The sequence below is a fragment of the Cricetulus griseus genome, chromosome 6 (assembly GCF_003668045.3).
Source record: "Cricetulus griseus strain 17A/GY chromosome 6, alternate assembly CriGri-PICRH-1.0, whole genome shotgun sequence".
In the NCBI taxonomy this organism is placed as follows: domain Eukaryota; kingdom Metazoa; phylum Chordata; class Mammalia; order Rodentia; family Cricetidae; genus Cricetulus; species Cricetulus griseus.
In genome coordinates this window covers 34,387,702-34,411,748 of record NC_048599.1, presented here as the reverse complement: position 1 = coordinate 34,411,748, position 24,047 = coordinate 34,387,702, and the positions used below count along the sequence as shown (strand labels likewise).

The 24,047-nt window shown below is 42.0% G+C and overlaps 2 protein-coding genes across 3 annotated transcripts in view; both read left to right on the top strand.

Moving 5' to 3' along the window:
- Nucleotides 1-17,705, top strand: part of Sec23b (SEC23 homolog B, COPII coat complex component) — a 41,811-nt gene extending 24,106 nt beyond the window's left edge. For both annotated transcript variants that reach the window (XM_027421614.2, XM_027421612.2), the window contains exons 14-20: nt 3,435-3,588; nt 8,187-8,264; nt 10,807-10,968; nt 12,621-12,707; nt 13,011-13,166; nt 14,025-14,090; nt 16,709-17,705. In XM_027421614.2, the coding sequence (XP_027277415.1) occupies nt 3,435-3,588; nt 8,187-8,264; nt 10,807-10,968; nt 12,621-12,707; nt 13,011-13,166; nt 14,025-14,090; nt 16,709-16,798 (793 nt within the window). In that variant the 3' untranslated portion in view covers nt 16,799-17,705. The remainder of the gene's footprint in view (nt 1-3,434; nt 3,589-8,186; nt 8,265-10,806; nt 10,969-12,620; nt 12,708-13,010; nt 13,167-14,024; nt 14,091-16,708) is intronic.
- Nucleotides 17,706-21,795: 4,090 nt separating this feature from the next.
- Nucleotides 21,796-23,408, top strand: Smim26 (small integral membrane protein 26). The gene is made up of 2 exons (XM_027421611.2): nt 21,796-22,002; nt 22,966-23,408. Exons 1-2 carry the CDS (start codon nt 21,858-21,860, stop codon nt 23,172-23,174), a joined length of 354 nt encoding a protein of 117 aa, XP_027277412.1. The 5' UTR covers nt 21,796-21,857; the 3' UTR covers nt 23,175-23,408.
- Nucleotides 23,409-24,047: the final 639 nt, after the last annotated feature.

Sequence of the window (24,047 nt, the reverse complement as noted above, 5' to 3'; positions counted from 1 at the left end):
AAGAGCTGGAGAGATGGCTCAGAGGTTAGGAGCACTGGCTGCTCTTCCAGAGGATCCAGGTTCAATTCTCAGTACCCACATGGCAGCTCACAACTGTCTGAAACTCCTGTTCCAGGAGATGTGGCACCCTCATATAGACATACATGTAGGTAAAACACCAATAAACATAAAATTTAAAAAAAAATTTAAAAAAGGTATCACGAATAGTGGATGATACCAATATTTAAATGCAAACAGTAATATCGCATTTTCATTTGTATTTCACATTCATCAATGAGTCAAGTACTTCATGCTTTTGTTCTGTGATAGAGCCTGTTCTGGTTCATTTCTTTTGCTGTGATAAAGTATCCTGACAAAAGCAATGTAGGAGAGAAAGGGTTTATTTTAGCTCGCAAGTCTGGATTATAGTTCATCATAGAGGGGATGTCACAGTGGCAGAAGCTTGAGGGAGCTGGTCACATCTGCACTTAATCTGTAGAGAGAGAATAAATATATGCCTACTGCTCAACTCATGTCTTCCCAAGAGTGAGTGGTACCACCCACAGTGGGCTGGGTCTTCCCATCCCAATGAAGAAAATAATTGAGGGCTAGAGAGATAGCTCAGTAGTTAAGACTGCTTGCTCTTGCAGAGAGCTGTAGTTGGGTTCCTAGCACCCATGCTGCATGGTTCACAACTGCCTGTAACTCTAGTTTCAGACACACACACTTTTATACACACATGGACTTAAAAAAAGAAAATCCTTTTTTGAAGGGAAAAGAAAAAAAAGTTCTTATAGACATGCCGATAGGCCAACGTGAGCTAGGCAATCCCTGATTGAGACTTTCATCCCACTGATTTTAGGTTGTGTCAAGTTGACAAAGCTGACAATCTCATAGTGCTGGCCATCTCAGAGTCTTTGCCTTTTTTGGGGGATGGGGTTTGAGACAGGGTTTCTCTGCGTAGCTTTGGCTGTCCTGAAACTCACTCTGTAGACCAGGCTAAGCTCATAGAGTTCTCTGCCTCCCAAGTGCTAGGATTAAAGGCATTGGCCACCACTGCCTGGCAGTATTTGCCCTTTTTTTTTTTTTTTAAGATTTGATTTATTTATTATGTATACAACATTCTGCTTCCATGTATATCTGCACACCAGAAGAGGGCACCAGATCTCATTGTGGATGGTTGTGAACCACCATGTGGTTGCTGGGAATTGAACTCAGGACCTCTGGAAGAACAGTCAGTGCTCTTAACCTCTGAGCCATCTCTCCAGCCCCCTTTGCCCATATTTTATAAAGCATTTTCTTTCATCTTTTGTTTCTTGTTTTCTTGCTTTTTTTGAGACCCAGTGTCTTGTAGTTAGGCTGACCTTGAACTCGCTATGTAGTTGGAGTATGACTTGAATTCCTTATCTTTTTCTGCCTCCACCTCCCAAGTGCTGGGTTTATATGCAAGTGTCTCCATGCCCAGATGTGTAAAACCTATCTTTTTCTTCATCAATTTGGAAGGAATATTTCTGTATTTTGGGTATGCTTTTCTGTTCCTTGTGGCCTCTTAGCACTTTTTACCGTTAGTCACTTGAAAACTTTTTTTTTTTCTTTTTCCTGAGACAGGGTTTCTCTGTATTGTTTTTGAGCCTGTTCTGGAACTCACTCTGTAGACCAGGCTGGCCTCCAACTCACAGTGATCCACCTGCCTCTGCCTCCCCAGTGCTTTGATTAAAGGCTGGCCTGAAAAACTTTTCAGCATGTTCTTAATTCATTTTTCCTTTTTTTTTTTAGAATTTTATATTTGTTTATTTTTATTATTATTTTTAATTACTCATATTTACATATCTATCCCCCCATTCCCTCGCCCTCCCATCCTCCCATGTTCCCCACCCAACCCACCCCAATCCCCCCCACTCCTCCCCAGGGATAGTGAGGCCCTCTACCAAGGACCTTCAAAATCTGTCATATTGTTTGGGGGAGGGTCTAGACCCTCTTTGCTGTATCTGGGCTGCTGTAGTATCTCTCCATAGGGAATGGGCTCCCAAAGTCCATTTGTGTTCTAGAGATATAGACTGGCTTCACTGTCAGAAGACCCATAGACTGTCTTAGACTCCTAGCTGGTACCCACATTCAGAGGGTTTGGTTTGGTCCAATGCTATTTCCCCAGCTTTATGACTAGGGTCTCGATTCTATCAGTAGGTCAGTCCACTTTTTCTGCAAGTCTCTCCATCCCCATCTTGGCTCCTTTGCTCCCTCTCCACAACTGAATTCCAGTAGTATGGTACACTGCTTAGCTATGGGTGTCTGTTTTTGCTTCGAACAGCAACTGGATGAAGACTCTCCTTCCTCTCCCTGCACCCGGGCTCCAATTTGGTCAGGGGTTCTTGTCCCCATTCCCTTCTTCGAGGGACTCTGCAATCATCTCTTGGGGTCCTCCTTGTTTCCTAGCTCCTCTGGCAGTGTGGAATGTAGGCTAGTGATCCTTTGCTCTATGTCTAAAAATCAAAAATGAGTGAGTACATACCATGTTTATCTTTTTGTGATTGGGTTACCTCACTGAGGATGGTTTCTTCTAGTTCCATCCATTTGCCTTCGAATTTCAAGATTCCATTTTTTTTTGTTTTTTTTTTTCCTGCTGAGTAGTACTTCATAGAGAAAATATACCACATTTTCTCTGTCCATTCTTCAGTTGAGGGGCATCTAGGTTGTTTCCAGGTTCTGGCTATTACAAACAATGCTGCTATGAACATAGTTGAACATGTGTCCTTATTGTATGAGTGTGCATTCTTTAGGTATATGCCCAAGAGAGGGATTGCTGGATCTTGAGGTAGACTGATTTCCATTTTCCTGAAAAACCACCATACTGCTTTCCAAAGTAGTTGTACAAGTTTGCACTCCCACCAGCAATGGAGGAGAGTTCCTCTTCCTCCACATCCTTTCCAGCATAGATTATCACTGGTGTTATTGATTTTAGCCATTCTGACAGGAGTAAGATGGTATCTCAGAGTGATTTTGAGTTACATTTCCTGGATGGCTAAGGATGTTGAGCACTTTCTCAAGTGTCTTTCAGCCATTTTGGATTCCTCTGTTGAGAATTCTCTATTTAGTTCTGCACTCCATCTTTTAATTGCATTGTTTGGTGTTTTGGTGGCTAGCTTCTTGAGTTCATTGTATATTTTGGTGGTCAGGTGGTACTGAGAAGTCATTTTGTAAAGTTGTAAATACTTAGATTTTTGCAAGTATTGGCCTAGAGAAAGGGGCATTGGATTTAGAGGGACATTTGGGAGTCTACTGTTGTGTCTGGTGTTTAGTAATAGAGGGTGATTAAAGTGATTATCAAACTTCTTAATGAAAATGTAGTGCCATCTTGTCTTGGACAAAGGAACAGGGTCTGGACTTACCTGAGCAGAGATCTAGCCTCTGGTAGCTCCTGATCCGAAGTAAAGCACTAACTCTGGATTCATTGTCAGTTGGGCAGATGCACAGAGCCAGCTGAGGCACATAGAAGCAGCATTTGACCAGGAGGCTGCAGCAGTCTTGATGGCACGGCTTGGAGTGTTCCGGGCAGAGTCAGAGGAGGGACCTGATGTGCTCCGGTGGCTGGATCGACAACTCATCCGACTGGTAAACTGGGAACAATGGCATTGACTTTACTCCTTGTGTCTCCTCTGCCTTTGAGAAAAAAAAATTCCCACTTAAGCTTTTTTTTTAGTTCTTAAAACCATTTATTTATTTGTTTACTTATTTGTTTGTATGCATGCACATGTTGGAGTGTTTGTATGTGTACCAGGTGTGTAGGAACCTGTGGCTGTGGGGGTAAGAAGAAGGTGTTGGACACCCGTGGAGCTGAAATTATGAGAGGTCGTGAACTACAGTGTTGGTTCTGGAAAGTGAACCCCAGTCCTCTTTAAGAACAGTTAGTCCTCTTAACCACTGGAACATCTTTCCAGCCACAAAGCCTATTCTTTTATATAGTCAATCAGCAAGAATTTTTACCTTTTATTTCTAGTGCATTGTTGCTTTGCCTACATGTATGCATATGTGAGGGTGTCAGAAGCCCTAGAACTGGAGTTACAAACAATTGCTGAGCCATCTCTCCAGCCCCAATCAGTAAGAATTTAGCAGTTGCCCACTTCAGTCCAAATGCTGGATGTGAAGAAATGTTAAATTTCATTTACATTATTTACATTCCTCTCAAGAGCTGACATTACAGTTTGTAGGAAGCAACATGTATGGAACATGTGGGGAGTGGTACAATCTGTGTGTTAAAAGCTGAGTAGAAGAGTCACTGGTGAATGCTATGGTCCTCTACCTTCTAGGAGATCAAAAGGAGGTTCTAGACACACTGAGTTTAGGGAAATATTTTATGTATTATTCAGGTCTGATTAGGAGAGAGAACAGACAGAAGAAGCCAGGTGTGATGGTGTAGGCCTATAATCCCTGCACTGGGGAGGTGGAGGCAGGAAAGGTCACTAGCTTGAGGCCAACATGAACTACTTATTTAAGCCCTATCTGAAAAACAAGAGTTAATAATCCAAGTGAACACAAATAATAATTTAAGAGGGAAAATTTTATATTAAAAATCACCAGGGTTGGGTGCTTGCCCAGCATGTGGAAGGCCCCGGGTTCCAGGAAAAGCAGAATGCCGATGACAGGGGTTGACGATTGAGAAGAGAACTGGCACATAGAAGGTGAGCTTGCTACATCTAAGGCTGAGACACAAGAGAACATAAGGAAGTGGCCCTTCCCCACAGGGCTGATCAGACCTAGTTAGAAGGGCATGGCTGTAGCTCAGAGAGTCTTTGGTAGCAGAGAAACTGTCATGGTGCTGTATCCAAGGAACTTGCTAGAAACTTTAGAATTAGATGAAGTCTACTTGTGGGTGCTGGGAAAAGCTGTTCCCAAGGAAGTTTCTCACTTGAAGTACGCAGAGGCTTAGGTCTCAATTGTCCGGGTGTGTTCTAGGATCTCAGCCCTGATGAATCCCCAGAGCTTCAGGCAGCTGGTGTTGAGGCAGCTGCTATGTGAGCACACCGGGATCCTGCAGCTAACCTTATCTCCATTGCCCTGTGTTTGCAAAGCTCACTCTCACAGCACCTGGCCAAGTGGTTAAAGGGCTTCATACTTGTCCTAGACAAAAGGGTGAGTTGGAGCCATATGGGCACAAGATAGGTAACTAGCACACCATGTATCCTTACCTTCTTACAGATTCTTGGCATGTGTTTGTGATCAAAACCCTGGGAAGGAGATGTGTTAAATGTCTCAGTTCCACATTTGCCCTCAGTGTCTCATAAGATCATTTGTCTGGAGTGTCAGTGTTTCAAACAAACAAACTTTGTTTGAAACAATGCAAGTTGTTCTCAGATGACCAGTAAGTCCAAGGGATGGCAAAGGCATCATGGGGGATGTCAGTCCTGAGTCAGGTCTCTTATAAATAGTGGTATAATAGGAGAAAAGGCAAAGTCTGGTCAGTAGGGGCCCGGCATGAGGCAGCTTGTGGAGGTGGCAGCAACTGTGACTTTCAGCGATGGTGGGAGGAGACTGCTGTCACAGGAGACTGGGCTGTGGGTGGAAAAGGCAGTGGGGGTAACTTCCATGATTTCTCCCTTAATTTAGAGAGACTTGTGGCTGCCCTTTAAGCAACTGCTGTCCCAAATCAGCAACTGCCACTCCACTGCAGCAGTTCACAGGCCACAGCCTGTGGGAATTCTGTTCCCTGGTGCACAGATTCCCGCAAAGCCCCTGAGGGACACTTTATTATCTAGATCTTTACCCATCTATAGAACTCAGGAATCAAAGGTTGAGGTGAAATTCTGCTATCTCAGAGAGCTGAATCACAAGCAGCTAACCTCTCCTTGCTGGCTCCTCTGAAAAAACCCATGAGACCTTCCGCCCGGCTCCCACTTAAGAACATTCAATACACCTGGCTCCTCCTGACCACAGGTTAATTTTATTTAATTAAACAAATAGAACATTGTAAACAAAAGCAGTAGGAAGAAATGTAACACACCTTAAAATTATATTCCACAACAGAGACATGTGATTCTTTTTATTTTCCTTTTTTTTTTTCAAGACAGGGTTTCTTCTCTTTGTAGCTTTGACTGTCCTGGAACTCACAGAGAGATCTGTTTACCTCTGCCTCCAGAGTGCTGGTATTAAAGGTGTGAGCCAACACTACCCAACGGATTCTTTTTTTTCTTAAAAAATTTTTTTCTTTTAGATTTATTTTGTATGTATGAATTTTTCCCTGCTTGTGTAAATATGCACCACATATGTGCCTTGGGCTTGTGGAGATCAGAAGAAGGGTTGGATCTCGTGGAACTGGAGCTTGTTAGCCACTTTATGGGTGCTGGGAACTGAACCTTGGTCCTCTGCAAGAGCAACAGGTGCTCTCTTAAACCCTGCAACATCTCTTGAGTCAGTTGCATGTAATTTTTAAGAATCCCTACATAAGAAATGCATGGTGCTTGTGTTTACATGTAGCATCACCATTTAAGGGGAGTGACAGGAGGAAAGGTTTCTGGCATGATGGAGGGAGCTGAGACAGACTAGTGGCAATAGGAATGGAATGACCATTTTGGTGTGTGTATGTGTGTGTGTGTGTGTGTGTGTTTGTTGTTGTTGTTTGTTTGTTTCTTTGGTTTTCGAGGCAAGGTTACTCTGTGTAGCCCTGGTTGTTCTGGTACTAGCTTTGTAGATTAGGTTGGTCTTGAACTCACAGGGATCCACCTGTCTCTGCCTCCCAAGTGATGGGATCAAACGTGAGCGCCACCACTTCCAGACTACGACCATATCTCTTAATCTTCTCCAGTCACCAACTGGGGACACATTCAGATCACTACAACTTGCATTCCAGGTGTGGCTAACTGCAGGATGGTGGTGAGGTAGAGAGCAGGAGATGGCAGCAACTTCAGGGTGGCTTTAAGATTTTTTTTTCATGTCTGTGTGTGAATGCACACGTGCATGCAGGTGCTAGACGAAGGCATTAGATCCTCTAGAGCTGGAGTTACAAGCAGTTGTAAGCTGCCTAAAGTGCTGAAGTGGGTGGTAGGAACTGAAATCTGGTCCTCTGTAATAGCAGCAAGACTACTCACCATGGAGCTATCTTCCCAGCCCACTCTATCCTCCAACTTTACAATGTAATAATGTTTCTTTGATAGGACTATGAGCTAGAAAACTTAGTCCAAGGAAAGTGATCATATAGTTGTTGGTACTCAGGCAACACTGAGGAAGGGGTTTGGATCACATTGGTCTGTTTCTTGTGTTCATTTTTAGATGAAGCAGTGAAGATGGGACAGGAGACAAGAACTAACCCATGAGCAGTCCAGAGGCGGACAGGGAGCCTTCAACACAGGGCTAATGGGAGAGAGGATAACAAAGTGTAAAGCAGCTATTTTAGCAGCTGAACAAGAAAGGTCTTTTTTAAAATTACATCTATGCTAGGAAGCTCAAGAAGATGGGGACTGGGAAAGGACATTAGCTTTGACAAGAGAAAGCTAATTGTTAGGAATAGGGTTTTGTGCATATACCAGGGCCTAGGTCTCTAGTGTCAGGAGTGAATGTTTGATCAGAAATAAAGGCAAGGCTGGACAAGGTGGCACATGTCTGTAATCTCAGCACTTGGAAAGCAGGGGAATCATCATGCATTTGAGGCTAGTGTGACCCTGTCTCATAAAGCATAACTAGCTGACTAACTAGCTGACTAACTAACTAACTAACTAACTAAAGCAGGAATACATTCTCGTTCAGAAACCTATCATTGAAAGGAAGATGAAAACTGAGTCCTAATACCAGAGAACAGCAAGGTTGATCTGTAATTGCTAGTTTTCATGGTCTTTCAGGGTTTTCATATGGAGAAGTGCCTCCAGGGGCTTGCTGAACACATCTGTAGTTAGAATGGTCCTCGGGCCAGCTTGCCTCCAGTTGGTTTGAGATTTAGAATCTCCCACTCTTACCCTAGAGTGCCCTTCCCTACCCTCAAATCCTGGGGAGGAATTCAGGGCCTTGTGCATGCTAAGTAAGTGTTCTACCACTGAACTGTATCTCTAGTCATCAGGTTCTGTGTTTTAACAAGACCTGGCCTGGTGATTTGACTGCCCTTCAGGCCTGAGGTATGCTCATCTAGAATTCGTGAGAATTAGCACACTCGATAGCTGTTTGGTCTGGGACTTTTCTAGGTGACACTAACTTAGACTCTCTGTTTTCCTATTTCTTTCCAACAGTGTCAGAAGTTTGGGCAGTATAACAAAGAAGACCCCACATCTTTCAGATTGTCAGACTCCTTTTCTCTGTATCCTCAGGTAAGAACTATGGTCTTAAAGATAACTATACAAGAATGAATTGTTAGAGCTGAACTGTTCTGTGCTTAAGAGCAAAGGAAGACTTACGATTGAGACTGACTATAGTAACAGACTCTCCTACCTCTTTTGAACTGCTGTTGAAGCCATCCAAGTATACAGCACTTGGGTAGTGCTTTGTACATGAAAGCAGCCAATAGCTGGGATCCTGCGGCTTTCAGGTGCCTGTCTGAGCTGGTGATGATGGGCTGTGGTGTGAAAGAGCCCTGGGCTGGCCAGTCAGTGTGGAATGCCAGCACTGGCCCTGCTGCTGCTCTTAGATGAGGTCTGAGACCTTTGTGAGTGTGTTTCCTCATCTGTAGAAGCGGGGGAGGGAGGATTTGGCCTGAAACAGTGATTTGAAATCTCTTTAAAGCTGTGAAGCCTTGCTGTTAGAGGACTCTCTTTCAAAAGCCAGTGTGAAAAGCAGACAGATCTGCTTGTGCCTGCCACCTGGATCCACTGGATCCTCCAGAGCCGCCACCCTCCAGGGTCCTGGGTTGGAGAAGTCCTGTACTCTCCAGGGACTTACTCAAGAGAAAGATCACCTGTTCCCAAAGAAAATAAACCCAGGGTAAAGCACATTTGAGGGTTGGACACAGTATAAGAGAGTCCTCTTACCTTAGAATGCTCGGTCGATGAAATCATAAAAGCCCTCTCAGCTGGTGTTTCCATGCTGTACTCTTTTATGGGAGAGTTTATTAAAAAACAGAACAAACAAAAGAATTTTAGCTGGGGGCTGGACAAATGGCTCAGGCAAAACAGTGGTTGCTGCCTTTCGGGGACCTAAGTTGGGTTTGCAGTACCTACATCAGGTGACTCCAGCTCCATGGACTCAACACTCTCTTGTGGCTTTCTTGGGCACCCACATGTGACATACAAACACACAGGCACACATACATAAAATAAAAATAAAATAAATTTTAAAAATCTCACCTGGAAGGGCTAGAGAGATAGTTCAGTTGTTAAGTGTATATTATTCTTTTTAGAAGACTTGAGTTCAGTTATCAGCACCTATGTCAGGTAGCTCACAATTACAGAAAACTCCAGCTCCAGGAGATCTGACACTTTTGGATTCTGGATACCTACACTCATATGCATATCTTTGCCCCCATAATTAAAAGTAAAATAAATCTTTAAGGGGTTGAAGAGATGACTGAGCAGTTAAGATCACTGATTGCTCTTCCAGAGAATATAGGTACAGTTCCCAGCATCTACATGGGTACTAACAACTGTCTGGAACTTCAGTTCCAGGGGATCTGACTCCTCTTCTTCCGTCCTTGGGAACTACATGCAAATAGTGCATAGACATAAACGAAAGCAAACACCCATACATGTGAAATAAAAAACAAAACAAACAAACACTAAAAGAGAGCCAAGTCATTAAAAACAAAACAAAACAAAAAACAACTTACCTGGGCATAATCTTAGCACTTGGGAAGTAGAGGCAGGAGGATTAGGAGTTCAGGATTAGCCCAGGCTCCATGATCTTTGTCTTTAAAAAACAAAACTAAAAGCAACAATCGTAAGACATTTTTAAAATTGTGGTTAAAAAAAAAAAGACAAAATTTTATCTTGGCCCCAAGGAGATCCCCAGAACCCAAATAAAAGCTGGATAGATGTGGTGGCTATTTTTAATCCCAGTGCTCAGGAGTTAAGAGATGGGGGTCTCAGGGCAAGCTAGATAACTAGGGTAACCTACTGGCAAGCTTTGGGTTCAAATGAGAGACCTGCCCCACTAAGAGAGTGATAGAGAAAGGCATAGGGCATCAACTTGGGGTCTCCACATGTATATTCACATAGGTACACATATGCATATATACCACATGTGGGCAAAAACTTACTTTTTTTTTCCTGGATTTTCGAGACAGGGTTTCTCTGTGTAGCTCTGGCTAGAGCAACTCTCTAGCCTCAAGTTTATCATCTCAACAGCTTTGAAATGTATAGCTGTGGTAATAAATACATCCACATTCTTTTTTATGACTTGTTTATTTTTTATGTGCATTGATGTTTTGCCTGAATGTATGTCTGTGTGATGGTGTCTGATTCCCTGCAACTGGAGTTAGATAGTTGTGAGCTGCCATATGGGTGCTGAGAATTGAACCCTGGTCCTCTGTGAGAGCAGCCAGTGCTCTTAATTGCTGAGCCATCTCTCCAGCCCCCACATTCACATTCTTGTGTACTGAGGCTCTAATTTTTTTTTTTATCATACTGAGCCAAATATGGTGATGCATGCTTGTAATTTCAGCATTTGGAGGGTCTTAGGTTTGAGGCCAAACTCATAGATCATCATGTCATAAAATGAGCAAATTCCACCTGGAATTGTATATCCAGTAAGCGCACTCCCTATTTCCTCCTCCACCAGCTCTGCCACCGCCTTTTTTTGTGTTTCTGTAGATATTTTTCTGGGGGCCCAGGTTTCATGTTTTAAATGATCCAGAGTAGATGGCTCTGTGTGTCCAGCATCACAGATGTATTCTTTTGTCTTTTTCTGTTGTATATGCAGTTCATGTTTCATCTGAGAAGATCTCCATTTCTTCAAGTGTTTAACAACAGTCCTGACGAATCATCCTATTATAGACACCATTTTGCCAGGCAGGATCTGACCCAGTCCCTCATCATGATCCAGCCCATTCTCTATTCTTACTCCTTCCATGGACCACCAGAGGTAAGGCTGGGTGTACATGCTTTTCTGAGAATGCCATGATGTAATCATGAGTGCTTTTGTTTTTTTTTTTTTTTTTCCTTTACCAAATATAGTCTTAGAGCAGAACTGTAAAGGAAATCTTGAGTTTATAATAACTTTGTATTGTTTCTGAGTACTAAAAAACTTAGGAAAAGTCAGAAGATATACTAAAGGTTTTTTTGGTATGTGGAAAGTAGGAATAAATTGAGGGGAACCCCCCCCACAATGTTATGAGTTCACATACTTTGTCCAGTAATTCCAACCCTTGGGAAGTACCTAACAGAGATATGAGTATGAATACAGAAAAGGTTTTATGCAAAGAAACAAGAAAATGAACTACTACAAGAGAATTTAGGACTGGTAGAGAGCATGACTTGAATGCATGAAGACCTGGTTCTGGCACTGAAAAAAAAGGAATCAGATGGCAATCCAAGTACTCAGTAGAAGGAAAATAGTTAAATATTCTAAGAAATTGCCACATAATTTAAACAACATAGTAAAATGTAAAAGTGTTATATGGTTAAAAAAAAAGGAAAGAGAAAAAATCAAGGTAGAAACCTTTTAGTATAGTAAAGAATGCCCTGTGGAAAACAGGCTGGAAAAATGCAATAGCCTTAAAACCCAACTGAGCAAAAACAAAACTATCCTGAGACATGTGCAAGAGTGGAGAGAAATAATGGAAAGGAAGAAATGAAAAGATGCTTGTGGAGCGAACCCCTGGCACAGATGGCTCTGGCTCTGGTAGGCTCTATTCGGTACTGTTGGTGAGGTTGGTGGGACCAAAGCAGAAACTCCTTAAAAACTGGAATGGAATGTTGACCAACTTGCAAATAAAACCAATAAAGATTTTAAACTAAAAAGGTATAACAACAAAATAAATCTACAACAAATTCTAAATTACATATACTAAAAGCCTATAAAAATAAAGAACAATATGGAAGTAAACCAAAATATCAGTATTTCTTGTTTCCAACTACAGATTTTCTGAAAGGAGTACAAGTTACTTTTACTATTGAAATAAAAATCCATAGTGAAATATATTTTGTGATAAACTTTGAAAATTTGCATTAAATTCTGCCTTTCATACCAAGCATCCTTGTTTATTCTAGCTGCAGTAGTTGAGAAAAGATGAGCTGATTAAGAATAGTTCTGGGGGCTGGAGAGATGGCTCAGAGGTTAAGAGCACTGACTGCTCTTCCAGAGGTCCTGAGTTCAATTCCCAGCAACCACATGGTGACTCACAACCATCCGTTATGAGATCTGGTGCCCTCTTCTACTGGAAGCAGAATGTTGTGTACATGATAAATAAATAAAATCTTAAAAAAAAAAAAAAAAGAGTAGTTCTGGAACAGATCGGAGAAAGCTCAGAATTATGTTCTGGCTTCCGGACCACAAGCTAGCATCCGTTTCTATCCCCAGTTAATGAAGGAGTGTCAATGGCCTGTGTCTTCTATAAAACTGAGATTCAGAGCTATCATTTTGGGGAGTGGAATGTAGCTGTGTGTGAGGAGGGTCAGCCCTGTGCTGGAACTGTTTACAAATAGCTTCCTTGTTTTTTGTGGGCTTGTGCCTGTGGGGCTGGAGTGGCTCTTGTGTAGAGAGGGAGGACCAATTCCACCTGTTCTCTTCCATAGCCTGTACTCCTGGACAGCAGCAGCATTCTAGCTGACCGAATTCTGCTGATGGATACTTTCTTCCAAATTGTCATTTATCTGGGTGAGGTAAGATGATGTCATCAGTTTCTTTCTTGACTCCTATTTTGTTTTTGTTTTTTTTCCTGTTATTTACTTCAACTTTGTGTGTGTGTGTGTGTGTGTGTGTGTGTGTGTGTGTGTGTGTGTGTGTGTGTGTGTGAACCTATTGTCAGAGGACAGCTTGCGGGAGTTATTTCTTTCTTTCCACCATCACAGACTTCTTCACTGGCAGCCTGTTTTGGATGGTGCTAGTGGAAGAATGTCTCAAGTGTTGATGAAGGCTGCTCTCAGCACTTCAACCACAGTTTTGGTTGGTTTATTTTGGTGTAGACCATAGCCCAGTGGCGGAAAGCTGGATACCAGGACATGCCTGAGTATGAAAACTTCAAGCACCTTCTGCAGGCGCCACTGGATGATGCACAAGAAATTCTGCAAGCTCGCTTCCCAATGCCACGTTATATCAACACGGAGCATGGTGGCAGTCAGGTGGGTGAGGCCCCATTCTAGGTCTAATGGATTTTTTTGTTGTTTGATGATCTTTTTTATAGATATTAATGTAAGTAGACTGGTTACAATTTTATGTAGTGGCATAAATTGACATACAGGTATTCTTTCAGCTATTTTTGTATGGTTTTAGTTGTTTATTTTACTTCCAGGCTGGTCTGAGACTCACTGGTCTGAGACCAGTGCAGGTTGGTCTCAAACTCATGATCCTCATGCATTTGCTTCCTACATGTCTTGGTCAGTGTTCTATTGCTGTGAAGAGACACCATGACCACAGCAACTCTTATAAAGGAGAACAATTGGATGGCTGATAGTTCAGAGATTTAGTCTGTTATCATCATGGTAGGACATGGTGGCACTAAGGCAGATGTGGTGCCGGAGAAAGGGCTGTGAGTGGAGATGGAGCTACATCTTGTTCTGCAGGCAACAGGAAGTGAACTGAACTAGTTATAGCCTGCCCCACAGTGACATACTTCCTCCAACAAGGTCACACCTACTTCAACAAGGCCACAGCTCCTAACAGTGCCACTCCCTATGAGGTTATGGGGGCCAATTCATTCAAAGTACTACACATGTGCCTCATTATGTCTAGTGGTGATTTTCTGTTAAATGCATGAACTTATATGAAAATATAAGATTATCAGTATGTTTGGATCATTTGTAGATGGGGAGCCATTGGGCTTAAGAGAAAAGCAATAGCTTTCTAAACAAAAAAAAAAAAAAAAAAAAGGAAAAAGGAGAAAAGAAAAAAAAAGAAATCTAATTTAAATAAATATAAAAACATGATGTTTTTGTACATTAATAGCACTTTTAATCTCTAAAATGTTTTTATTTTTAAAGGCTCGATTCCTGCTGTCTAAAGTTAATCCATCTCAGACACACAATAACTTGTATGCTTGGGGACAGGTAAGAATTGCCATGTGTCTGGGGAGAAGGTCAAGCTACTTTTATTTAAAGCTGTTTGAGCCTATAAGTTGAACCTGTTTTGTTTCAGATGGAATGACTGTTGGGGTGTGGGCTACAAGTAACATAGATACGGTGGGAGTAGGGTACTACCTGTGTGGGTCTCTAATCACAGCTTACCGTGCCAGGGGCAGCACCCACCACTATGCCCTCTGTGCACCTCTCCTCAAGCGCCTGTCTACATGGCATCTTCACCTTCAGCCTTCCTCGTTTGCCTAATTATTCTCTAAATTTGTTTCTCTTTCAATGATCTTTAAAATGGTTTAAATTAAACTTGGTTTTTAAAAGTTGGGCATGGTGGCACATGTCTTTAATTCTGGTACCCAGCTTGCAGAAGCAGGTGGATCTCTGAGTTCCAGGCTAGCCAGAGTTAGTGAGGCCCTGTCTCAAGAAAATCAAATCATAATAATAGCAAGAGATCCTGTCACTAATTTTTAAACTAATGGTTACATTCTGAAAATTAATAATTCAGTATTATATCCAGGATATTGTCAATGGTACAGAAATTTCCATCACTATGATGATCTCTCATATTGCCTTTCATAACCATTACCAAACTCCCTCACTTTTAACATTTGGTACTTAATAATCTGCTCAGTGTTTCTGTATTCATTATTCAGACTGTTATGTAGGAATAGGAACATAGGCCAGTGGGTCAGTGGTAGAGCACTTGCTTAGCACCCACAAGTTCATCTTAGCAACACACACACACACACACACACACACACACACACACACACACACACACACACACACTAAAAAACCATAATATTAGTCATACAGTAGATTAGCTGTTATAGTTGTTTTTTTTTCATTCACGTGTAATTATCTATAGATTACTCCATGTTTTTATGTGCATTAATAATTCATTCCTTTTTACTTGCAGAGTAATAATTCCCAGTATCTATACATATCTCACACTTGTTTGGTCATGCATCTATTTAAGGACATCTAGGGTTTTTGCAGTTCTGAGCTCTTAGGAATAAAATTGCTATAAACAGTTAAATAGGGCTTTATTTGAATATGACTTCATTTCTTTGAGATAGAGACACAGAGGTATATTTGATAGATTCTATTATAGTTGTGTGTTTAGTATTTTAAAGAAGTTACTGCCGGGCGGTGGTGGTGCACGCCTTTAATCCCAGCACTTGGGAGGCAGAGGCAGGTGGATCTCTGTGAGTCTGAGACCAGCCTGGTCTACAAGAGCTAGTTCCAGGACAGCCTCCAAAGCCACAGAGAAACCCTGTCTCGAAAAACCAAAATAAAATAAAATAAAAATAAAGAAGTTACTACACTTGAGAACAGCTACACCTCTTCACATCCCTACTAACCCTGGCTAAGTGATGTAGTTTTGTTGCCAGAATTTGGTGTTGTTATTACTTGTATTTTGTATATTCATGTAGCTTTATATTTCTCTGTCTACCAGGGCCGGTGTAATAGGTCAGCACCATACCACTTGGTTATTTGAGACAAAGGCCTCACACTGTGATTTTACTACCTCGGCCTTTACTATGCTGGCATTCTATGTGTGTGTGCCTTAACTCAGCTGTTGCTGGCTTTAACTTATAAATTACTAGTGGCTGCTGCTGCTGCTGAACATCTTTTATGTTCATCACAAGTGGCTTGTGTGCCATCTGTTTATCTTCTGTGAAATGTTTCTGTATCATTTATCTGTGGTCTGATGAGATCATTTGCTTTCCTACTGTTGTTAAGACGAAGGTGTGTACATAGTTAGGATTATTACATTTTCTTAGTGTGTTTGCCCTTTTACCATAAGTTCTGTCCTCTGTGTCTCTAGTAATTTTCTTTGCAATGACATTAATAAAGTCATTGCTTAGATAATGCACTGTAACTAATCTGTTTCTGTGACTGTGGCTCTAAAATATGTTTGGAATTATTGTACCTCTATCATCACTCTTTTTTCCTCAGGATTACTGAATTTTGGGAAAGAAAGAGAGAAAGAAATTATCTATAATCACATTCCTAGCTACTTCCTAGGTAGTGCAAACTAAATATTTCATGATGTTCATAATGTTACTGCTTTACCAATTTAAGATCTTGGCTGTAAATTGCCATTTCTATCCAGCTTTTCCACCAGAGCATTAATTAAATCATAAGTGTTTCTGATATTAAAAATAGCATCAATTGGTGGTGTCACTCATTCACTTGCCTGTGACACCTTTCTGTTAGAGCAGAGCACTTTAGAGATAGGTGTGGTACTGGCTGTGGTGTGCCCCATGAGGGGATGGTATACAGGACTTGGAGGGCTCACAACTGGTGGGAGGTCTGGATGATTTGAGAGGTGTCTGTAGGACTCTGGGGAGGGTGAAATAGATAGCCATATACTCATATATTGTTGGCAGTGGGCAGGAATGGCTAGATCTCAGGAAAGGGTTTAAAGAAAAGAATGCTTCTGGTTAATGGAATTAGCCAGACAGGACAGGGTGGTGAGGAACAAAGGTGACACCTATGAATGTTCCCAGGCAGAAGGCACCAAGCAGCTGGGAATCCTAAGTGGCTGTTGAGGACTTTGTCAGTAAGCCTTTGTGGTTGCATTTCAGGAAACTGGAGCTCCCATCCTGACGGATGATGTCAGCCTGCAGGTGTTCATGGATCACTTGAAGAAGCTGGCTGTGTCCAGTGCCTCTTAAACTGACACTGCAGCCCGGAAGGTCAAGACAGCACTGTCAGACTATGGCCACACTTGATATTACCTTAGCAACATTCCTTTCACCTTTCTGGAAGATTCTAATAAATAACTCAAGGAATTTTTTTATATGTATGCCTTCAGGTCATAATATGTCTTCAGGTTATAATTTATTTGTAGTCTTTCTCTGCCTGTTTTCCTACACATGAAATTATATAAGGTCATAAATGTTCTGCTAATTGTAGATGTTTACTTACTTTTTGTACCTTATTGTTTTTTAGAGCCTTTATAAAATCAAAGTTTATGTATTTTTGGCTTCTTGTTTAAGTGAGCTTTAATGATCATAAAGGAAATAAATCTGGATAAGTAGAGCATTGGCCAAAATAGCACTAATGCAGATTCTCTCTATCTCTTTCTGTGTGTGTGTGTGTGTGTCGAGAGAGAGAGAGAGAGAGAGAGAGAGAGAGAGAGAGAGAGAGAGAGAGAGAGAGAGAGAAGGTGTGTGTATGTGTTGGTGTTGGTGTTCCTCAAGGGCTGTTTTCTGACCTTGGTCTTCATTCATCTAAATGCTAAGGATCTGGAGAATAGTATGAATTGTGTGAAGCAAGATCTTTGTTGGTGTGGTTTGCAGGGCACCTCCCTGATTCACTGGTAACTATCATGGCAACAGTCTTGCCCAGGTAGACTTCGGGAATTGCTGATGGGCCTAAGAGGCCGCAACAGAGTAATGACACATTTATCCTGGACACCAAACTACCTGGAATGAGTACTGGTTTTTAATCAAAATTTTACAGATATATGTGTATATATGCTTCTATATATGTGTGTGCTATACACTTATACATGTCAAAGCAAAACAAAATCTTTATCCTAAAGAGCTTGTACTAAATAAATTCTCTCCATTTCCTAAACCCTGGCCAGTTCTTCAGAAGTTACCGTATGCAAACTTCTCTTTCATGTGTTTTGTTGGTGATATATTTGTTTTTAGCCACTGTCTTTCAGTTCCTGCTTTTGGTCTATGAGGATGTTAAGAAATTCCTCCCGCTGGGCAGTGGTGGCACATGCCTTTAATCCCAGCACTTGGGAGGCAGAGGCAGGCAGATTTCTTTGAATTCAAGACCAGCCTGCTCTACAAGGGCTAGTTCCCAGAACAGCCTCCAAAGCCACAGAGAAACCCTGCCTCGAACCACCCCCCCCAAAAGAAATTCCTCCCTACCCTCCAATTTTTGTTAGCTGTACTTTTTTTTTATGTTATCAAGACTTATATAATGTATATTCTAACAAAACCATATTTCTAATTTTCATGTTGAAGTTGACTGTAAAAACTAAAGGAAGCATTTGTCCAGTTGTGATGATGTAAATATTGTTCACGTTGGAGCCAGGTAGTACTGTCACACCCCTCATTCCTGCAGGGGTTAATGTCAGTCATTTCTTGTGCCACTTGAAGGAAAACTTTCCAGATGATGAAAATCCCTTTTATGTTTTAACACTATGTGTTTGTGTAACAGAGGGAGGAAGACACAGAGAGAGATATACAAAGATGGAGAGAGAGAGACAGCACCTACAAGCATGCTCATGGAGATTAGGGGACATGCACGAGGTGGTTCTCTCCTTCCACCTTGGTGGGTATCAGGAATAAAACCAGACCATCAGTCTTGGCAACAAGTGCCTTTGCCTACTGAGCCTTCTCGACGGCCCCAAAGGGAAGAAGAAAGTGAGTCCTAAGTACAAACTGAAAGAGAACTATGAATTGGATGTTAGGCCACCCGGACTGATTATAGTTGTCCACCTTTTGAGTTCATATTTGTGCTCCTTTGTCTCTGCTCTGTGCTCTAGAAGCATTTACTATGTAACAGTTATATTTTACTTTATTTATTTTTATTTTTTTATTTGTTTTTTGAGGCAGGGTTTGTCTGTGGCTTTGGAGACTGTCCTGGAACTAGCTCTTGTAGACCAGGCTGGCCTCCACCTCACAGAGATCCGCCTGCCTCTGCCTCCCGAGTGCTAGGATTAAAGGCGTGCACCACCAACGCCCGGCTACAGTTATATTTTAGATGAAAGAGTTTATATAGCATTTCCTTTTCCAGAGGATATTTTCATTTAACTTTCAATTGAGACACATCTTGTAGAAGAGTACAGTAAGTAGATTGGAACTAATATTTCCTTATTGGACCTATCTGTTACAAATTAGCAGAAGAAAGCATATGATAATTTCAGCTTGGCCAGGTGTCTCTGCAGTGAAGTGAGATGGAAGCACCACAGAGTGACTGCTGATAGGGAAGACATGGCCAGATAGTCGTACCTTTGGGTTCCAGTCGGGGCGAGGAGTTGAATGCTCACTCCAAGTGGCTGCCACTGAGCCCAGTGTACCTCATGAAGACCCTGAGCTCTATTGGAAATCAAGGCAGGCCCCTGACAGGCAGGGGCTGAAATGGTCAGCTGAGGTTGAAAAACTTGAATGACAGGAAGGATGGAACAGAAGAGTATTCAGAGGTGATTGCTGAGCTATCAGACGAGGAGGGGTCAATACAATCATTGCCTTAGTTAAGGAGCAGAAAGAGAATGTCTCTTGAGGATAGTATTCATAAATTCAGCTCTAAATATTTGAAGGAGCTTGTGTGATGTACACACTAGAAGTGTTCAGCAGGCTGACAGTCTATGGGTCTGTGTATGGTGAGAGGAGGCTCTAGAGAGACTATAAGGCTGTTAACCCTGTAAAGTAGGCAAGTGTGAAATAACACAATTATTTTCAACTGCACAGAGATATATTTTACATTCAATAAGTTTACCCTGTTAAGTATACAATTCAACCAGTCTTGCTAGATGAAACCCATGTGTTGTCCATAGACTACTGACCAGCTTTCCTCCTCTATTTAATATGATGGATATTTTGCCAAGTGGTATATAACTTTTTATCTATCTATTTTTTGTTTTTTTATTTTTTATTTTTGGTTTCTCTAGACAGTTTCTCTGTATTGCTTTGGAGGCTGTCCTGGAACTCACGCTGTAGACCAGGCTGGCCTTGAACTCACAGAGATCTGTCTGCCTCTATCTCCTGAGTGCTGGGATTAAAGGCGTGTGCCACCAACGCCCGGCAACTTTTTATCTATCTTTAACTCAGATATTTCTAGTTTTGTTACTGCGAATAAAATATGTATGAACCCTGTAGATAGGTCTCTTTGGACATGAACTGTCTCTTGAGGAAGTAACTAGTAATAGAGTTGAATGGAACAGATTGTAAGATTTTTTAAAAAATATTTATTAGGTATACAGTATTCTGTCTGCATGTATCCCTGCAGGCCGGAAGAGGGTACCAGATCTCATTACAGATGGTTGTGAGCCACCATGTGATTGCTGGGAATTGAACCCAAGACCTTTGGAAGAGCAGCCAGTGCTCTTAACCTCTGAGCCATCTCTCCAACCCAGATTGTAAGATTTCTGTATGTTCAGCTTTAGGGCCTGGGGAGAGGGAGCTTAGTGGTCAAGAGTGCTTCTTCCAGAGGACCTGAGTTGAGATCGAAGCACTCGAGTCAGATGATTCATAACCACCTGTAACTCCAGCTCCAGGGGATCCGATGCCTTTTTCTGGCCTTCACATGCACCCGTATATGTGGCATACACACACACTTAGACACATAAAGAGAAAAATAATTTTTGAAAAGAAAAAGCCTGCCAGCCTTGTAGAGAACATAACATTTTCTGCTGGCATCAGTAAGGGTTCCAGCTGCTCTGCTGGGCTGGGGAGTTGGCTCAGTAGATGAAGTGATTCTTTCACAAACAGGAGGACCCAAGCTCTGGCCCCCAGCACCCACAAAAAAAAAGGCAGTCACAGAGCTGAGCACATGTGATTCCAGTCCTGGAGAGTGGGGACAGGATCTCTGGGCTTACTGGTGGCCACGTCACAAAATTAGATGGAGTGTGATTAAGGAAGACTCCTGATGTCAACCTCTGACCTTTATTTTTCTTTTTTTTTTTTATTCAGTGGCTTGATTTCATTTCTCTCAACTATGATTTTTAGTTCCAATTAATCAGCTTTCATTTTGTGATTCATGGTTTTCGTATTCCAAGAAATCTTCACCCATTCCAGGATGGCCAAGGTTTTTCTTTTGGTCTTGCTTCTAGGTTTATCATTTTAGCTTTTAGATTTAAACACACAGCCCCTTTTGAGTTAAATGTTATAAGTATATATTTCTATAGGGTAAACATAAATGTAAAAGGAGCCCTGGAAGAGAACAGGGAAGATGTTTTTGAAGCCACCAGAGAAGCATGCAGGGTCAATGGTGTCAATTGTTTTAGAAGTCAAGTTTGAGTGGGACTGAAATAGTCAAAGCAGGTTACCCAGCCGGCTCCGGGGAAACACCTCAGACTTGCTCTCTGATTATTCAGTCTACTGGTGTGCAGACAAATTATGCTTGGAAGAAGCACTAAAGACACAAAATTTGGAGCAAAGTCCCACAGGAAACATTGGCTGCAACAAGACATAAATCCTGCAGGACCTTGTTCAGCATCTCCGGGTGCAATGCACTGGTCCATGTGTCTATAGGAATTCAGCACTTGGTACCTATCACCTACAAAACACAGTGCCAGACAGTCGATGGAATCGAAGGCTTTTTTTTTTTTTTTTAGATGTATGCACCTTTGTATTAGGGAAAATGAAAGCCAATAGAGTGAAAAGCGATAGGGTGGAATTGGGAAAGGACCAAGAAAGCCCCAAAGAATTGGACCTAGAGTTCCAGATAGGTACATAGGAGAAAAGCGAATTCCAGACAGTGTCTTCCAAAATCTGACAGCCGTTAAAGGAAACGGAGTAAGCCATTTCAAATTTGCAAGCGAGGAACTTCCAAGCCGCCATCTGCTCCCCATCATATAGTATACAGTGTAGTCGCCAGCTGGCAGTTAATTGTCTAAACCGTGGTTCCCTAGATTAAAGCCTATAGGCCTAGCCTGGATTAACTGTGGACTACGAGTCCCTAGATGCATCGCGGCTGGAGCAGGAAGTAGTTTAGGGCTGGCTACCTTATTGGTGGGCACTGCGACACACTGTTTGGAAAGTCTGCCTCCACATGAGTCCTGTGTCCCTGCTCTGTGGAGAGATGCGTCCTGAGAGGGCTACCGTGTGGTACAAGCGGATGTCTTTCGTGTACGCAATTGGCGCCTGGTCGGTGCTGGGCTCGGCGATTTTCTTTACACGGAACCAGAAGGCGTCAGGTAGGTTTTCCCCAGCGTGATCGGCCTCGCAGCCCCTGCTTCCGGCTCATCGCCCTGGGAGTCACCAAAGCGACCTTCAGTGCTTGAACCCTGGAGTAATGGAAAACTGCTGCAAATGGATACATGCGTAATTTGCAGTGATGGAATCTGCAAAGAACATGACTCCTCCAGGAATTATTAAGTACTGTCACTTGGATCTTATTTATTGACTAACACTGTCCCCATGCTCAGTTGGAACCTGTGAATTCACCTGTGTAGTGCCTGGTGGATCTAGAGGCTCTGATGGTGGCCAGAATGCTGCTCATTTCCTCGAGACCCTGTCACTTACAGAGAGCAAGCAGTTTTAGGCCTTAACAGCAACCAAGGAGTATTAAAATCATTCTCGTTATTGTGTGGAAAAGGAACTCCCGGAAACTTCAAATACGTGCTGGAAATCGAAGGAATCACAAAGTCATTTGGTGTAATCGCTAGGAAGGTGACTTTTAGTGGTTGAAGATACTCTAAAGCAGTTGTGATACTAGATTGCTCAGACCTAATAGACTGAAAACCATTGAATTGTGCTTTGTAAAAGGAATTTGTGTGATATGTTAGGTATGGCTCAATAAAGCCATGTGTAAAAACTGGAAATTCTGCCGGGGATTGGTGGCACACGCCTTTAATCCCAGCACTCAGGAGGTAGAGGCAGGTGGATCTCTGTGAGTTCGAGGCCAGCCTGGTCTCCAGAGCGAGTGCCAGGATAGGCTCCAAAGCTACACAGAGAAACCCTGTCTCGAAAAACCAAAAACCAAAAACAAACAAACAAAAACCTGGAAATTCTACTTGTCATGAACGCTGTTAGTGGTTTGAAAGCTCACACGGTCATCATGTGTAGACATCGGATGGCATAACCATACCTTGGCTTATGTTCAATACTTTAATGACTGGTGTCTAAGTTAATAATTCACGTTCTTTTCTTTTTTTAAGGTGATGGAGTAGAGCAAAAAGATGGCTCAAGGAATGAAACACCTGTTTTGACAAGTGAAGCCTCTGACTTAGAAAGGGAAATAAATGAACCCATTGAAGGGTCTTATGTGGAAAGATTTGTACAGTATTCAGAAGAATCTGTTCCGGTTACTCAAAGGATCCTGGATTATTTGAAGTCATGGACTGGTGGGCCTGGGCCAGAATCATGATCAGCTGCTGAATTCAGAAAACAAGGACTTGACTCAGTGTTTGATAGATGCCTTGATTTCCATTTCACATTTGTGGAAAGAATGTATTTAATTTGATTTTGTAAAATATAATCATTAATAATGTGCAACAAAGGAGTTCTTGGAGGAACTGAATACATAATTCAAGAGGTAGTTTTCTGTGTTTATATGGCTGGAAGGTTGATATATACCATTAAATTTTTAAAATTACATTTATTTATTTGTGAATGGTATGTGTCTGTGTGTACCCTTGAGTGTGTTTGTGTGTGTGTAGGTCACAGGACAGTTTGCAGAAGTTGGTTGTTTACTTCCACTGTTGTTCCCAGGGATCAAACTCAAACTCAGGTCATCAGGTACTGAACCACCTCACTGTCCCTAAAATGTCAGTTTTGAAAAATTTACTTATAGGGCTGGAGAGATGGCTCAGCAGCTAAGAGTACTTGCTGAGCCTGGCAGTAGTGGCATATGTCTTTAATCTGGCATTTGGAGGCAGAAGTAGGCGGATCTCTGTGAGTTAGAGGCTAGCCTGGTCTACAGAACGAATCCCAGGACACCCAGGGCTATTCAGAGAAACCCTGTCTCAAAAAAGAGTACTTGCTGCTCTTCCAGAGGGCCAGAGTTCAGTTCTCAGCAACCACATAAGACACTTTAGTCATCTGTAACTAGCCCTAGGGGACCTGATGCCTTTGGTCTCAGTGGGCACCTGCACTCAAATGCACATTCCCAATTGCAGATACACACACCTGCATGTAATTAAAAGCAATAAAAAAATCTTAAAAAAATTGTGTGTGCATGCATATTTGTACCTGAGGCCAGTGACATGCCACAGCATAGGTGGTGAGGTCAGCAGACAGC

Excerpts from the sequence above, each read along its gene's own strand:
- Smim26 (XM_027421611.2), top strand. The coding sequence starts at position 21,858 with ATGAGTCCTGTGTCCCTGCTCTGTGGAGAGATGCGTCCTGAGAGGGCT. Across the intron at positions 22,003-22,965 it reads ACGGAACCAGAAGGCGTCAG|GTGATGGAGTAGAGCAAAAA; the intron begins GTAGGTTTTCCC and ends TCTTTTTTTAAG.